The sequence below is a fragment of the Tympanuchus pallidicinctus genome, unplaced genomic scaffold (assembly GCF_026119805.1).
Source record: "Tympanuchus pallidicinctus isolate F22 unplaced genomic scaffold, pur_lepc_1.0 scaffold16, whole genome shotgun sequence".
Taxonomy (NCBI): domain Eukaryota; kingdom Metazoa; phylum Chordata; class Aves; order Galliformes; family Phasianidae; genus Tympanuchus; species Tympanuchus pallidicinctus.
The window spans coordinates 27234682-27251419 of NW_026294679.1; the positions used below are offsets into that span (position 1 = coordinate 27234682).

Below are 16738 nucleotides of genomic sequence, written 5' to 3' on the forward strand. Positions count from 1 at the left end.
AGACTGTACATTTATGTTTTATTGGTTTCCTGTAGAACACTTTTAAAGTCTCTTGTTACTGTGGTGTCAAGTTCCTGTATTTTTTATGATTCTGTTTGCAGCTCATGCTTCAGCCTGCAAGTCATAGGTTTATGCTTTCAATAATGTCACATGTTAATTTGCGGTAGATGTAAGTTTTTTTTATGTGTGTGTTGGCATTTTGGATTTGCTTTGCCTTATAAATCAGCTTGCATTTTGTGCTCCCAATCTGGTCCTTTTCATATCCTGATATTCTTTTCCCTGCTGTCCATTATAATATTCCTTGTCTCTGCAATGCATCTTGGGACCAAAAGGAAACAGAGTCAGATCAAGATGATGAGGTAATATAAACACTGTCTTCTGTTTTTATTTTCTTCAGATTTAGTGAAGAACAGTAAATATGTTATAGAAAAGAAATAGCTATGGCATTGAAGTAATACTTACAGAATAACCATTTCCTCAGCATCTTATATTATGTTGCAAAACAGTTCACAAATGTATAAAACAGGACTATATGTGATAAAAATAAACTACATGTTGAATAACAGTAGTCTAACATTTAACTAATTTTCTTCTGAAAAAAATGGCATCATTACAAAGTAGTGACCAAGGCTATTTTTGGCAAAATTACAGAGCTTACTGTGTGATTTTTAGCTCTTGGAATAATACTGCCAGTGTTTTGATAACTCACATATCTGAGAAGGTATTAAAACAATGGCCTATAGTATGGACGGCACTCTGAAAGTAATGCCTCCTATGTATTTCCATGGAAACTACAACAACTACAAAGAATACAATAACACTATTTGATAGAGCAAAACCTTGGCTACAAAACATTCTTTTTCAACACAATCATTTCCAGTAGCTATGCACATTTGACAGCAATGAACGAGAGGCCTCATGCTGCACTCCTAAAAATCTGCACTAGTGGAGGTGAGCCACTGTTTCACAGCTGCTATGACAGCACTGTTGCTGGAAGGATGTTGCTCATGCAGTCCATCTTTCATGGGCTCAAACAGATGGAAGTCAGAAAGCACCAAATCCAGGCTATACAGTGGACATTCCAACCTAAAATGGCTATGTGCTCCATGATCTTTAAACTAACACCAGACCTGGTGTTATTCTGTTGCAAGAGAAAGGTTGTCCTCTGGCCTGACTCTGGAAGTTTGAGCGTGCAGCTTAGTCAGTGTTGTAATATAGCAGTCAAGGTTGATGGTTTGTCTGAGTTCCACTAAATCCAGAAGGATCACTTCTTTCCTATTGCAAACAGTGAACATCACTTTACCAACTGAGAGCTGTGTCTTGAACTTTTTCTTCAATGGGAAATTCACGTGTTGCCACTCCGTGGATTGCTGCTGTGGGTACAGCTTGTAGTGATGACATTGCATCATGTCACCTTCAGACTTGTATTGGTTGAGTAGGTCCTGACAAAATTGCATACACTATTCTTTCTCTTCCCATGTGTGTATTCATGGGACTCACTTGGCACAAGCTTTGCAATATTCTAGGTTTGCCACCATCATTTTCAATGTGTAGAAGCTGGTAAGCAGCTCCATATGCAGTTCATTGGTTGTAATCCACTGATCTGTGCATGTGAGGTGACCAAGACACTCTTCATTTTGTGATGTGACATCTGTAAATGGTCATCTGGGTTGGACATCAGGGGAAAATTCTTTACCCAGAGAGTGGTGAGGTACTGGAACAGGCTGCCCAGAGAGGTTGTGGTGCCCGTCCTTGGAAGTGTTCAAGGCCAGGTTGCATGGGGCCCTGGGCAGCCTGGTTCAGCACTAAACGTGGAGATTGGTGGCCCTGCATGTGGCAGGGGGGTTGGAGATTCATGATCCTTGAGGTCCCTTCCAACCCTGGTCATTCTGTGATTCTGTGATCTGGAATATGGCTTGTCTTTCACACTGCTGTCACCACTGTTGAAATGCACCACTCACTACCTCGCAGTGCTCACATGCACTGTTTGGTCTCCATAAATGTTCAGGAATCATTGATAAATGTGAATGGGTGCCATTGTTTCCACATGGAGGAATTCAGTGATACACCTTTGTTTCATACACACTTCGATGTTAGATGACTGCCTCTCTGCTGTCATCTGTTACAGCACAACAGAATACTGGTGGGAAGATTCATCCTCTACTGCCGTCCCACCAACATCCATCTCTGACATCGTGAGCCAATGTAATAAAATAGGGGGCATTAGTTTCAGAGCAGACCTCTTATCTTATTTCTAAAAATAAACTAAACCCTTCTAAAAAAGCAAAATAACCAAGAGCAATTCCTAGATATCGTGTATAAATATATTTTCAAATAAACCTTAAATATTTGCAGCTTAGAAATGCCTAGTTTGCCAGAAACTGCCACATGTGATTGTCAGGAAGTTGAATGGGTTTTAATCTAAGATGGCAGTAATTGAGATCACCTTAAGAAGGAAACCACACAAGATAGATCCCTTCATCCCTTAGCAGCAAACCATTTTTCTCTTCCTGGTAGAAAACAAACTTCAGCAGCCACTTGCTGACCAAAATAGAAATAAAACACTCCTTATTATGTTAAAATAATAACTCCAACTATATCACGTTGCCTCCGCAGAGTTTGCTCCTGGTGAACTATTATATAGCTAAAGCAAGTTTTCTTTCTAAACAAATTAAATGTTTCTAAACAATCGAGTGAGCTGATTTCTGAAGGACTTCTGATATTGAAGACATCACACTAGCAGCTATGTCACTGAATGCAGTTACTTAGGATAAAGGAGCACTTTACTAGTTAACAGTAGTAGTCTGTTTTCTAATCTGCATCTTTGCATTTTGTGCCTATTAAATAGAAAAATCCCCTCCCTTGCCTTTTTTGTCCTGAATGTATTCACTCAAAAGCCAGTGTACATCGTGGTGTATGTGCTTCCAGGACAAATTAATTTGGGGAGAGATATTTGATCAAAGTTGCACTTCTCTGAATGTTCTATGTCTGCATCTGTAGTCTTTTGTGTTGATCTCCTGTCAAAGGTGGTTTATTTTATAGAGAATGAAAAATATCATGCCATTTGTAGTAGTATGAAACAGTTTGCTAAGTGATGGTAGGATAACATAGTATTGAAATACAGTAGGGCAACAACGTGAACTGTGTCTGCTGTTTAAGCTCTTCTACCTTGTGAGCAGAGACATTGAGAAGGAAAGAGTCCATGGGATTGTCTCCTAGGGTTGCAGTTTCTTGCCTGCTTTCTCTAGGATGGTGGTTGTTCATAGCAAGTGCCTGCCACCTCTGATAGCCATGCTCCCTGCTCCACAACACCTGACACTCATTACATGGCAGACAGGAATGGAGATCTGCTCTGTCCATTTCTCACTGCTTGCCCAAATTTGCCTCCAGCATACCATCCTGAAGCTGAGTGGAGGCATCAGTTTTCCTTTGTGGGGATGTGTACTGCAGGATGTCCTGTCGTGCTGGGATTTGATGATGTTTTGTATGGGGGATGGTACCAAACAGCATTATGTTTTGTTGCAGATGGAGAAAGCCGACCGGCGTCAGAACTTTGTCTCCCTTGCTTTACGTAAGCGCTACAGCTATCTGACTGAGCCTGGAATGAGTGAGTTGCTCTTACCAAATACTAAACCATATATATGTGATTTTTCAGAAGAAGAGACATTTTTTCTATAAACGTTGTATTTGGTGTCACTTTGGAGAAAAAGCAAATGGGAAGGAAAAAAAAAAAAAAAAACAGCTGTCTAAAGCAAAACTGTTGGATGGTCTGTGAAATTTTGTGTTGTGAGAGCTTGAAGAATCCTGACTGGCAAATGGCATGCACTAATTAAGTAAAAACATAATATATTTTTTAAGTACTATGTAGCTCCAGACAAATAGGATTACAGATTGCTTTCACAAGGAGTCTGTTCCTCTTCCCTCAGGGATGTTAGACTAGCTGCTATACCTTTGTTTTACAGAAGGGAGTGATATGCAAAAGTTCAGCAAGACTGGAGAATGACATTTAGATAAACACTTAAATGTTTAGATGCTTAGCCAAAACAGACTCTCACATATTTTGTATCTTCCTCCTCTTTCTTGTCCTCTTCCCTTGTTCCTTTGTTCCCTGCAGATGCTTTCTATTCTTTGGCACCACATGTTGCTTCCTCTTAGATTTGTTCCCCTTCACTAGATCTGTGTCATTGCTTTCCTTCCTCATTAAATACAATATATTTGGCTTACCTTTTATTCCTTCATCTTTCCTGCCTGAGGTTGACTGCTGTTGTTCCCCATTGCTAGACTTTTTCTTATCTGTTTTCTGCCTCATAACTTCTCAGTTGCTACCCTGCAACAGACCCTTTGGTATAATTCCAAAATCCATAGACAAGCTTCATCGGGTCTTGAGAGTTTCCACTGGAAGGCTGCTGTTTAATTGCCCTATAAGATCTGTGGCTTCTTTGGATCAGATGTGCTCCAGAATGTATTACACTTCTCAGACCTGGATGAAGACCTCAAGCATATAACATCTGAAGAAGCTATCAGATCTACTGAGACTTCTTGATGGTATCGTCATCAGGTATCGTCAAAGGCTTGCTGGGAACTGAGACTACCGGAAGAGAGGTTGTAGTGAGCTGGGGGGGCTTCTTCTTTCACGTAGCTGGTGATAGGACTCGAGGGAATGGTTTCAAGCTGCACCAGGGGACTTCAGGAAACTCTGCTACTTCTCTGAAAGAGCTGTCAGGCACTGGAATGGGCTGCCCAGGGAGGTGGTGGAGTCACCGACCCTGGAGGTGTTCAAGGAACGTTTGGATGTTGTGCTGAGGGACTCGGTTTAGTGAGAAATATTGGTGATGTTTGGACTGGGTGATCTTGTAGGTCTTTTCCAACCTTGGTGATTCTATGATTCTGTGAAAAGGGAGCTGCTTCAAATAAGTTTGATGCTTGTGTGTACTGCTTACAATTTGTTTTTCAGGCCTCATTGGGGGACAAAAGAAAAAAAAAAAGTTTTAAACTATTTAAAATTTATTCACCAAAGGTTCATTAAGTCTCATTTGCAAAAAGTGGAAGAAAAAAACAAATCCAGTTAATGGGCTTTATTCTAAGAAAACTTACGTTAGGGCATAGTAGAAGTCCTTGACCATTCTTTAACTACTCTATCCCATGAGGCAGTGGTTTCTACTTGTGGTGGTGAGCTACTCAAAGAGCATGCAAAAATTATTGTATGTGCCAGGAAAGATGGCAGGCAGTGGTTTGGCCAACAACCTGAGTACCACCTCCTGTGCACACAGTTTGCAGTTGTTGGCTGCTGGGAGATGATGCAGGTTTAGAGGCACAGTTCTTCTAGAGCATGCTACCCAACAGAGCCAGTGAGGCTGCTGTGGCTGCTTTACTCCACAGAGCATTTGCTTCACTGGTGGAGGTGTGTGTGTAACTTCTGCCTCTTTCCAGCAAATGTGATGGCACAACTCTTCAGTTTTGGTAGCAGTGCAGGCTGGGCTGTTTTTCTCTCACAAGTTCAGGCATGCACACACACACAACTTTTTTTTTGCTCTGCTTGTGTTGGTGCCAGTGTAGGGGCAGAAGAGAGCAAGGAAGGTGAGGTAGTCTCCTGCCTACCTCTTCTCATCCCTCCTCAGGGAGGAGAGGTCAGAGGGGCTTCTCTGTTCTCCCCAGCAGTGAGATTTCCCACTGAAAAGGACAGCTGTGGTGGGTTAACCCTGCCCAGTGCTGACTGCTTGCAGCGGAAAAGGAGCAGGGCTGCTCCAGCAGGAGCTGGGGGCATTTGCATGGTGAAGTTCACTCAGTGCTTTCAGTTACCAGCTGCAAGCAAATGCAGTTTGCTGTACAGAAGGTAGTAATGTGTTTTCCAATAGCCTCAGATACAGAGGAATGGATACTGCTAAGGCCAGTAGTGTCCAGTAGCTAAACTAAATTTTAACTAAAAAAGGCTGTTCTGATTTGAAAACTACACTCTTTAGAATCATACCCTACTCTGAAGTCTGGAATGATTGTGGGGATTGCTTTGCTATTTCAGAACAGTAAAACTGCCCCGTTTTCCTGCTGTTTTGACTTGTGTCAGAACTGCACACATTTGTAAATTAGTCCTTTTTGTTTGTATCAGTTCTTCTCAGCTGCCATACAGAGTACCAAAAAAGCATCTTATATGTGTCTGACTTTGTGATTTAGGGATAAAGAGCAGTTAAGAGGATGGTTTGCTGGTTTGATTACTGTACAAACCAGTTGTGGCAGAATTGCTCAACACAGCGCAGTGGGGTCCCTCTAAAGACATTTCCAAACAGAAACTGCTGAACAAGTTGTTTTGATGTTGGTTATTTTTTCAATGATTTGGGGGGTTGTTTTTTGGACTTGGGGCAGTATGAACTTCTGGTGAGTGTCAGCAGGTGCTGCTAATTAATCTTCACAATGAAGTCTAATTAATTTAATGGAATACAAAGTGTTTTCTTCTTCGAGGGGAAAAAAAAGGTATGTATGTGCTTCAAAATAAATTTGCGAGGAGGATGGGAAAATTAAACATTTCTAGAAATAGGCTGTGCCAGTCAGGCCTAGTATTCAAGCTCTCTTCAACCTAAATGTTCTAATATTGCCACATCACCAGCCATCCACATTGCTTTCTGAGTTTCATCTGGCTTTTGTAGGACCAGCACGTTTTTCCTTGCAGGATATGGACCTGTGGTATATTGAACACTTATTTACAATTCTGTAATTGTGTGTGTTTTAATAGTTTAGTATTAGCCTTATTAAGTTTCTTTCATGTAAGTTACTGTCTATAAGACAGACCAAGTAAGTTTGACAAATTATTACTTCAGAGAAAGGTTTGTTGAATAAGTTATTTGGATATTTCAGCTCAGTTTCTAACTCAACTTTAAACCGAGGAGTTTAAAAAAAAAAAAAGAAAAAAAGACCCTTTAATTCACTTTCAATGTCAACTCTCTAAATGTTATCGTTGTATCAGAGGATATGTATTGGGATTCCCAGAAATGCTGTCTTCTGGCATGAGTACCTCCCATGATGCAAAATGTGGTTGATGATGATTTTGTTTGAAATGCCTATGAATAAGCTGAGTGTTCTGGGGGATGGTAACAGTTGACAGGTTTGTCCTTGCCAGGAAGTTTTTTGCATAACATATTGTTCTTTGACTGCTTTTCTAATGTTACCTTTTGAGAAATTGAAAGTTGAACAGGTCTGTCTATGAGCTGATGCAAGAAATCTCCTCAAAAGGTACCAAGACACTACATCTTGTAGAAAAAGTGTACTCTTCTTTTAATGGCCACTTGTGAAATGATATTTTTAAGATTTACATATTTGTGCTTATCCAGCATAAAAATTTATTAATGTGTGCTTGTTTTGACATGATATATTGTGCATGAACGAAAACTGATTCAGTTGCTTTGCTTGCTCACGTTTATCATATATCATACTTTCCGTATTTGATGTATGACATATGCTTCTTAAATCATTTCATGTAAAGTTTTACTTTAGTTTTACTTATTTTTTTTCCAAACAAAAGGAATATCGCATGAAAAACAAATGCAAACATTCCTTTTCTTTTCTTTTTTTTTTTATTATTTTATAAAATATCGACTCAGAAAAGCTCTTGCTCTTATTGGCTTTGTGAGTGTGAAGCATATCCGAATTATGCATGGGAGATACAGATTTGAATTTTATTCCAGTTGCTTCACAGTTTGCACATTAATTGCCTGTCACTTAAAGGAATTTTGGGTTCTGCATGAAATAGTTCTGACTGGTTTAAAAAAAAAAAAAGATTTTAGCAATGTAATGTCATTTTGCATAAGCTTATGTTTTGTGTAGGTTCAATATCTGAATAGAACAACACCATCAACAAAAATTATTAATAGGATAATTCTAATAGTTGTGCAAATCAAGCATACATAAACAGGCAAAAGAGCACTGATACGAGTATTTCAGAATTAGCACGTCAGAAAGTCAATAGGAAGTAAGAGAAGAATTTTCATGTGGTTTTTATTTTTACCTTATGGATTCCTTCTTTGTGTTTTCTGGTCTTCACTTTTTGCAGACTCGATTGCTATGTCTTTCTGTCTTTCATTTCATGTTACTTTTTGTTTTGGACCAATCGTCAGTGTATGGCTCCATTCATATTTATTTCCTTTTTAAATCTTCTTTTGCCTCCTTCATCCTAACTCATGCGAACAATTGTACTTGCTTTTTGTAATATTACAACGTTTACTGACCAATTTTCTTCTCTGGTCTCTCTGTTTTCCAATCATTTTTGTTGATTTTATGTTTGATTTTAATTTAACAATTTAAGAAACAGTTGAACGGAGTGCAGGAGCAACAAGATCCCTACCTGCTACTTACTCATACAAGCCATTCTTTTCAACACGGCCATATCAGTCATGGACAACAGCTCCAATTACAGTGCCTGGGCAAACCAAATCAGGCTTCACTTCCTTATCAAGCTCTTCCTCTAACACTCCTACAGCTTCCCCATTAAAATCAATATGGTCTGTTTCTTCTGCTTCTCCAATCAAATCCACATTAGGAGCTTCTACCACATCATCAGTTAAATCTGTTAGTGATGTAGCATCTCCGATTAGATCATTTCGGACAATCTCCTCACCAATAAAAACTGTGGTTTCGCAGCCTCCGTACAATATGCAGGTTACTTCAGGTTCTTTCGTCAGAGCTCCCGCAGTAACAGAAGCTGCTAGCCTAAAGGGGCTGGCATCCACTACCACATTCCCCACTCGGACATCTCCTGTGACTACAGCAGGGTCTCTCTTGGAGAGATCATCCATAACCATGACGCCTCCAGCTTCCCCCAAATCCAACATTAACATGTACTCTTCGAGTTTGCCTCTTAAATCAGTCATCACATCAGCATCCTCACTATTATCGTCCCCTCTAAAGTCAGTGGTGTCACCTGCTAAGTCAGCAGTTGATGCTGTTTCATCCTCTAAGGTCATGATGGCCTCGTCTCTCTCGTCGCCAGCAAAACATGTAGCTGGGCACACAGATGTACCATTACTTAATGGGTCTGTGTCACCGCTGAAATACCCATCTTCTTCCAACTTAATAAATGGATCCAAAGCTGCAGCTGTTTTCCAAGACAAGATTGCTGCAGCTGCACATTCTGCAAGTTGTGCTGCTAGCGCAGTTGCTGACACAGCTGAGAGAGTGTTTTCAACTGCTTCAACAATGTCATTTTCTCCACTCAGGTCATTTGTGTCTTCAGCACCATCAGCTTTCCAGTCAATAAGAACTCCTCCTGCAGGTGCTTTGTATACAGCCCTTGGGTCAATATCAGCAACTACCTCATCTGTAACTTCATCAACAATAACAGTGCCGGTATATTCTGTAGTCAATGTTTTGTCTGAACCAGCATTAAAGAAGCTCCCAGAGTCATCTCCGCTTACAAAATCAGCTGCTGCGTTACTGTCACCTATTAAAACATTGACTACAGAGGCACGCACGCAACCTCCCTTTAATCGAACTTCATCTCCAATAAAATCATCCTTGTTCTTAGCACCCTCTGCTCTCAAATTGTCCACGCCATCTTCTTTATCCTCCAGTCAGGAGATACTGAAAGATGTTGCTGAAATGAAAGAGGATCTAATAAGAATGACTGCAATATTGCAGACAGATGTCACAGAGGACAAACCGTTCCATCCTGAGATACCAAAAGAGGGTAGAATCGATGATGAAGAGCCTTTTAAAATTGTTGAGAAAGTGAAAGAGGACTTAGTAAAAGTTAGTGAGATTCTGAAAAAAGATGTATGTTTAGAAAGTAAAGGGTCTGCTAAAGTATCTAAAAGCGATCAAGGACATGTCTCTGAGGATGACTGGGTAGAGTTCAGTGCAGAGGAGATTGATGAAGCAAGACAGCAAGCTTTGACAAGCCCTCCTATGTCTGTTCCAGAGAAGGCACAAATTAAAGCTAAAACTGTGTCGGAAAAGGATTATAACTTATCAAAAGTTATTGATTACTTAGCAAATGATATCGGTAGCAGTTCATTAACAAACATAAAGTACAAGTTTGAAGAGGGGAAAAAAGAAGGTGAAGAGAGACAAAAACGCATTTTAAAGCCAGCTATTGCTTTGCAGGAACACAAACTCAAAATGCCTCCTGCCTCCATGAGGCCTTCAACATCAGAAAAGGAGTTATGTAAAATTGCAGATTCCTTTTTTGGAGCAGATACAATTTTAGAGTCTCCGGATGACTTTTCTCAACACGATCAAGACAAAAGTCCTTTATCTGACAGTGGCTTTGAAACAAGGAGTGAAAAAACACCTTCTGCCCCTCAAAGCGCTGAAAGCACAGGGCCAAAACCACTTTTCCATGATGTACCCATCCCTCCCGTCATTACAGAAACAAGAACTGAGGTAGTTCATGTTATCCGTAGCTACGAACCATCATCTGAAGAAATTCCAGAGCAGAAAACAGAAGAACTACCGGCCGCAAAGCCTGCTCCTGCTTTCATGGAGCTGGAGCAAAAGCCTGCCGGGTCTATTAAAGAGAAGGTTAAAGCATTTCAAATGAAAGCTAGCAGCAGTGAGGAAGATGACCATAAATGTGTCCTTAGCAAAGGTGTCCGAGTAAAAGAAGAAACTCACATCACTACGACAACTAGGATGGTTTATCATAAACCTCCATGCACTGAAAGCACATCGGAAAGAATTGAGGAAACGATGTCTGTTCATGACATAATGAAAGCCTTTCAGTCTGGACGTGACCCTTCCAAAGAACTGGCAGGTCTGTTTGAACATAAATCATCAGTAACAGCCGATGTTAGCAAGTCTGCTGAAACTTCACCACAACATGCAGAGAAGGACAGCAAAATGAAACCCAAACTGGAGCGAATAATAGAGGTCCATATTGAAAAAGGTAATCAGGCTGAACCTACTGAAGTGATTATTAGAGAAACAAAAAAGCATCCAGAAAAAGAAATGTATGTATATCAGAAAGACTTACCTCGGGGAGATATTAACTTAAAAGAGTTGGAAAAACATGATGCTTTTCCTTGTTCAGATGAACAAGGTCAGCAAGAAGAAGAGGAGCTCACAGCCGAAGAGTCACTTCCTTCTTATCTGGAATCCTCTAGAGTTAACACTCCCGTGTCCCAGGAAGAAGACAGTCGCCCTAGTTCTGCTCAACTCATGTCTGATGACTCTTACAAAACACTGAAGCTTTTGAGTCAGCACTCAATAGAATACCATGATGATGAGTTGTCAGAACTAAGAGGGGAGTCTTACAGGTTTGCTGAGAAAATGCTTCTTTCAGAAAAGCTAGATGTTTCTCAGTCTGATACTGAGGAGTCAGTTACTGATCATGCTCTACCCCTTAGTGCAGAGTTACAGGGGTCTGATAAACGATGCAGAGAAAAAGTAGCTACTGCCCCTAAAAAAGAGATTCTCTCCAAAATCTATAAAGATGTATCTGAAAATGGTGTGGGTAAAATGTCTAAAGATGATCATTATGATAAAGTGACAGTATTACACTACACTGGAGATGTTAGTAGTCCAAAGCATGCGATGTGGATGCGCTTTACTGAGGACAGATTAGACAGAGGTAGAGAAAAGTTGATGTATGAAGACAGGGTGGACAGGACTGTTAAGGAGGCAGAAGAAAAACTGACTGAAGTATCACAGTTTTTTCGGGATAAAACAGAGAAGTTGAATGATGAGCTACAGTCTCCAGAGAAAAAACAGCATAAAAAAAATGGCAAAGAAATACATTCTAGTCAGAGCTCTGCCAGCAGCAGCCCTGAGAAGGTTCTACTCTCTGAATTACCAGCGTCTGGTGATGACTGGAGTAAAGCAAAACAGCATGCACGTGATGGCAAATGCTTTCCCAAAGTGGATGAAAGAAAAGTGTCCAGTTTGCCCAGCAGTCCTGAGAAAAGGATATTTGTGCAACCAGCAGAGGACTCTAAGCAAACTGTGGAACACAAAAGAAGTGCTCAGCAGACTGGAGTGCCTGAGGTTTCACAGGCTGGATTTCAACTGAAGCAATCAAAACTCAGTTCTATTAGGCTGAAGTTTGAACAAAGCATAAGTCCAAAGAGTAAGGACCCAACTCAAGAGGAAAAAAAACTGGACAGTCAGTCCAAAATTCCAGTAAAGAAGTTGCAAGAAAGTAAGTTACCGGTTTACCAGTTTTATTCTAGAGAGAAACACGCAAAGCAAGTCGAGCTCATTGATGGAAGTGCAGCTTTACAGAAAGAGGTGAAAATACAGGAAGATTTTGTCCCAGGTAAAGGAAAAGCTATAGAAGAATTTTGTGCTTCAGACACACAAAAGCAAAGAACTGAAACAAGTGTGCCAGAGTACTTTTCAGAATCACAGACAAAAGACCTGGTGTATGGCTCAGACTCAACGGCAAAGGGACACTGGGACAAAAAAATCTATAGGACTTGGGAAAGTCCTGGAACTTCTAATCATAAAACACAAAAAGAGAAGCTTTCACATGTGCTGATTCCAGATACAGTGAAGGAAAACCACGTTGATCATGTTGAAGCTGACAAAAAAACTGAATTTATTACTCACAGAGTACAGACACAGACAGAGCACAAACTGGCAGCAAATGGCATTCATTCAGAAGAAGTGAAAGAAATGACTGTAAAATCTCCCTCAAAAAAGGTTTTATACAGAGAATTTGTTGTCAGGGAGGGGGAACGTAATGGTGAAATAGCTGATAAAATATCCAGAAGGAAAGAAGAAATTGCTGTGTCCCATATTCCAGTAAGGATTGCTGAGGAGAAGAGAACTGTGCTTGATGGTGTTTATCAACTTTCAGCTAAAGTATCCCAGTCAGCTGTGATTAAGGAGAAAGTTGAGAGGCAGATAGGTTATATGGAAGATGATCAAGTAAAGCATTCAGAAATTAGAAGAGTTACCAAGCAGCAGAGCTTGATAGGTCTAAGTCCTCCTGTTGAGGAAACTGAGATATCCCCTAGCAAATCACCAGATTCTCTAGAATTTAGTCCAGGAAAGGAATCTCCTTCGAATGAGTTAGTTGACCCTGGTGCCAGTGATTACTTGGATAAAGTTGCACCATTAGTAAGTACAGAGGGAGTGAAAGAAATTAAGACCTTACCGGTTTATGTCAGTTTTGTTCAAGTAGGAAAGCAATATGAGAAAGAGGTGCAACAAGGAAGTATTAAAAAAATTGTCAGTCAGGAAAGTAAGACAGTGCAAGAGACAAGGGGGACCTTTTACACAGCTAGACAGCAAAAGCAACCTCCCTCTCCACAAGGTAGTCCAGAAGATGATACGCTAGAACAGGTGTCCTTTATTGATAGCTCTGGCAAAAGCCCTTTAACACCAGAAACACCAAGTTCAGAGGAAGTGAGTTACGAGTTTACATCTAAAACACCCGACTCACTAATAGCATATATCCCAGGCAAACCCAGTCCTATACCTGAGGTTTCTGAGGAATCAGAGGAGGAAGCAGAGGCTAAGTCAACCTCTGTAAAACAGGCAGTAGTTGAGGAACCACAGACTGACAAATCATTACCTAACCATATAAATAAGGACTCTAACAAAAGACCGAAAGGTAACAGAGTTGCCTACATTGAATTCCCACCTCCTCCACCACTGGATGCAGATCAAGGCGAGTCAGAAAAGAAGCCTCAGTATTCCACTGAGAGTGAAATGGAGATGACAGAAGTGAACCTGCAGGATGAACATGACAAATGTCAACTGGCTGAGCCAGTTATAAGAGTACAGCCACCATCTCCTGTGCCGCCGGGAGCAGATGTCAGTGACTCCAGTGATGATGAATCTCTCTATCAACCTGTTCCGCTTAAAAAGTACACGTTCAAACTGAAAGAACTAGAAGATGACCAGAAAGAAAGCTCAAAACCCAGAACCCCTGAAAAGATTGAGAAACAGAAAGAGTTAGGACACCCCACTTCTGGGAAACCTAGTGAGTTTGACGTTGGGCTTGATTCACCCCAGAATGATGTAGTGCAAAATGGGAATAATAATGACCAGTCTGTCACAGAGTGTTCCATAGCAACCACTGCAGAATTCTCCCATGATACCGATGCGACTGAGATTGACTCTCTTGACGGTTATGATTTGCAAGATGAAGATGATGGTTTAACTGAGAGTGATTCTAAACTTGCAGGTCCGGCAGTTGAAACCAAAAAGGACGTATGGACTACAGAAGGTATTCTTAAGCAGACTGATCGCTGCTTTAGCCAGAGTAAACTTGAAGTCATTGAGGAGGAAGGGAAGGTAGGCCCTGAAGAAGACAAGGTGCCTTCAAAGGGTCCAGCTTCTGAAAAGGCCGGAGATAAAAGCGAGCAGAAGTCAGGGGCGCAGTTTTTCACTTTGGAAGGCAGACACCCTGACAGGACTGTGTTTCCCGATTCATATTTCAGTTACAAAGTAGATGAAGAATTTGCAACGCCTTTCAAAACTGTGGCCACTAAGAGTCTAGATTTTGACCCATGGTCCAATAACCGAGGTGACGACGAAGTGTTTGAGACTAAATCAAGGGATGATGAGGCAAAGCCATTTGGTCTGGCAGTGGAAGACAGATCTCAAGCAACAACACCTGATACAACTCCAGCCAGAACTCCAACAGATGAGAGTACGCCAACTAGCGAGCCCAACCCCTTCCCATTTCATGAAGGGAAGATGTTTGAGATGACTCGCAGTGGTGCAATTGACATGAGCAAGAGGGATTTTGTTGAAGAAAGACTCCAATTTTTTCAGATTGGTGAGCATACTTCTGAAGGGAAGTCAGGGGACAAGGGGGAAGGGGATAAAAGTACAGTCACTGCCATCACACAGCCACAGGCAGGGGACAACACTGTAGAAACAAACCTAGAGAGACCAGTAGAATCACCAGCAGTTGAACATAAGCCCATCATCCAGGCCAGTGGAGATTGCATGGAACAAACACTTGGTAGTAACTCACTGGAAAAATCATCGACAGCGGTAAATGCTTCTAAAGTTGATCCCAAATTGCGCACGCCAATTAAAATGGGAATTTCTGCTTCCACCATGACTCTGAAGAAAGATGGTCCTGGCGAAGTGACAGATAAGATAGAAGCTGTGATGCCAAGTGGTCAGGGATTAGAAAATGAAACTGTAGCAGTGATTGCGAGTTCAGCTTCTAGCGAGACAAGCTGTAGGCAAACAGAAAACACTGAGTTTCCAAAAGATAATTTTAATAACAACAACAATTTGGATTCATCTGCAGTCTCTACAGATGATATTACCTCTAATGTAGTGCTAGAAGAACATTCGGAACCAAAATGTTCCCTGCAGAAAGCTAACCCAGCAAAAAGCACTTCAGGAAAAGGTACAGGGACAACACAAGGACAAAGAGTAAGAGAGAAACAAAAAGCACATGGAGAGCAGCAGAAGTCAACAGAGTTGGTAGGGGCTAGAGGAAAATCAAAACTTCCTGTAAAGGCCAGCTCAGTAAAAGAAGTCTTGCCGCAAAATAATCTCCAAAGCAACACAGGGAGTAAAGTGAGACAGGCTAGTAAGCCTGACAAAGCAAAACAAGATAATGCTCCTCCCTGTCTAGAAGGAAGGTCTAGGATTCCTGTAAAAAATACACGTAGGAGTAATTTATCTAGAAAACCTCCAGCCCTACCAAAGCAAGAGCAGGTAGAGAAAGAAAAAACAAAACAGCTTCCTTCTAAATTACCAGTAAAGGTAAGATCTACCTCCGTCACAATGACAACAGTTAAAGTAAAAAAAAATCAGCTTAGGGAGGTGTGTAAACATTCAATTGAATATTTTAAGGGAATTAGTGGTGAGACATTAAAGCTTGTGGATCGTCTATCTGATGAAGAGAAAAAGATGCAGTCAGAGGTCTCTGACGATGAAGAAGACAGTACATCAAGGAACACATCACTGTCAGAAGCTACTCAAGTGTACCTGCCTTCCATTACATCGAAGTCTGCTAGAGATATGAGAACAGAGGCAGCATCTATAAAATCAAAGAGTGAAAAGGCCGACAGTGAGAGGAGGAGGAGTAAGAGGACTGGTGAGAATGAAGGCAGTCAGGTTTCTGGAGCTCTCATGGCTCACCTCGTGGAGATCAAGCCTAGTTTGTAAAACTTTCAACTTGTTGATCCTAGTGCATGAACTGTTGTGATTGCCTGTGAAGTGACTTAACCGTAGTTTTCATTCTGTCATTGTCATCTGTATGTGCTGTCTTATACTCTTCTTTCTTCCTTTAAACAAATCCTGTACTGTAGAAAGCTAGTGAAGCATGCCAAAGACATTGATGTAACTTAGAAATTGAAAGATTTATTTTGTGACAGCAAATTTGTTCTGTCAAAGTAGAGAAAATAGATGTTAATTTGGTCTTGGTGGTTTCCACCGGTAATTAAACAACTTGTGTACAGTCTAACAGCTAGATTGTCAGCATGTTTGATTTCATTACACAACATCATGTAGTTTGACATTCGGCTTTACACAGGTGAAAAAAAAAAATTTGCTTTGTAGGTTATTAGGACACACAACCATTCTAGTAAACAATATAAGCACCGGCAACTTAGTCGAATTCCAGCTATAACTTATAAGAAACTATTGTCCGGTATTGTGTTTTTTTGTGCAAAACTCTTTTAATCAAGAAATTGTAAATCGCAGGTCCACAAAGTCCATGTGAACGAACAGATATAAGGATGGCAATTGTAGCTGATCACCTTGGACTTAGCTGGACAGGTAAGCTTTTGTGCTTTTATACTGAAATCAGTCTTTGCTGTTGCATTCTCAGGTAGTCTTT

The 16738-nt window shown here is 40.8% G+C and overlaps 1 protein-coding gene across 31 annotated transcripts in view; it reads left to right on the forward strand.

Moving 5' to 3' along the window:
• ANK3 (ankyrin 3) overlaps positions 1 to 16738 on the forward strand; it is a 289738-nt gene that overhangs the window by 248853 nt on the left and 24147 nt on the right. For 13 of the 31 annotated variants that reach the window (XM_052677741.1, XM_052677738.1, XM_052677742.1 and 10 more), the window contains 4 exons: positions 333 to 359; positions 3526 to 3607; positions 8291 to 15994; positions 16603 to 16677. In XM_052677741.1, coding sequence (XP_052533701.1) covers positions 333 to 359; positions 3526 to 3607; positions 8291 to 15994; positions 16603 to 16677 — 7888 coding nt within the window. The remainder of the gene's footprint in view (positions 1 to 332; positions 360 to 3525; positions 3608 to 8290; positions 15995 to 16602; positions 16678 to 16738) is intronic. The other 18 variants (XM_052677750.1, XM_052677751.1, XM_052677753.1 and 15 more) reach the window with 4 other exon arrangements.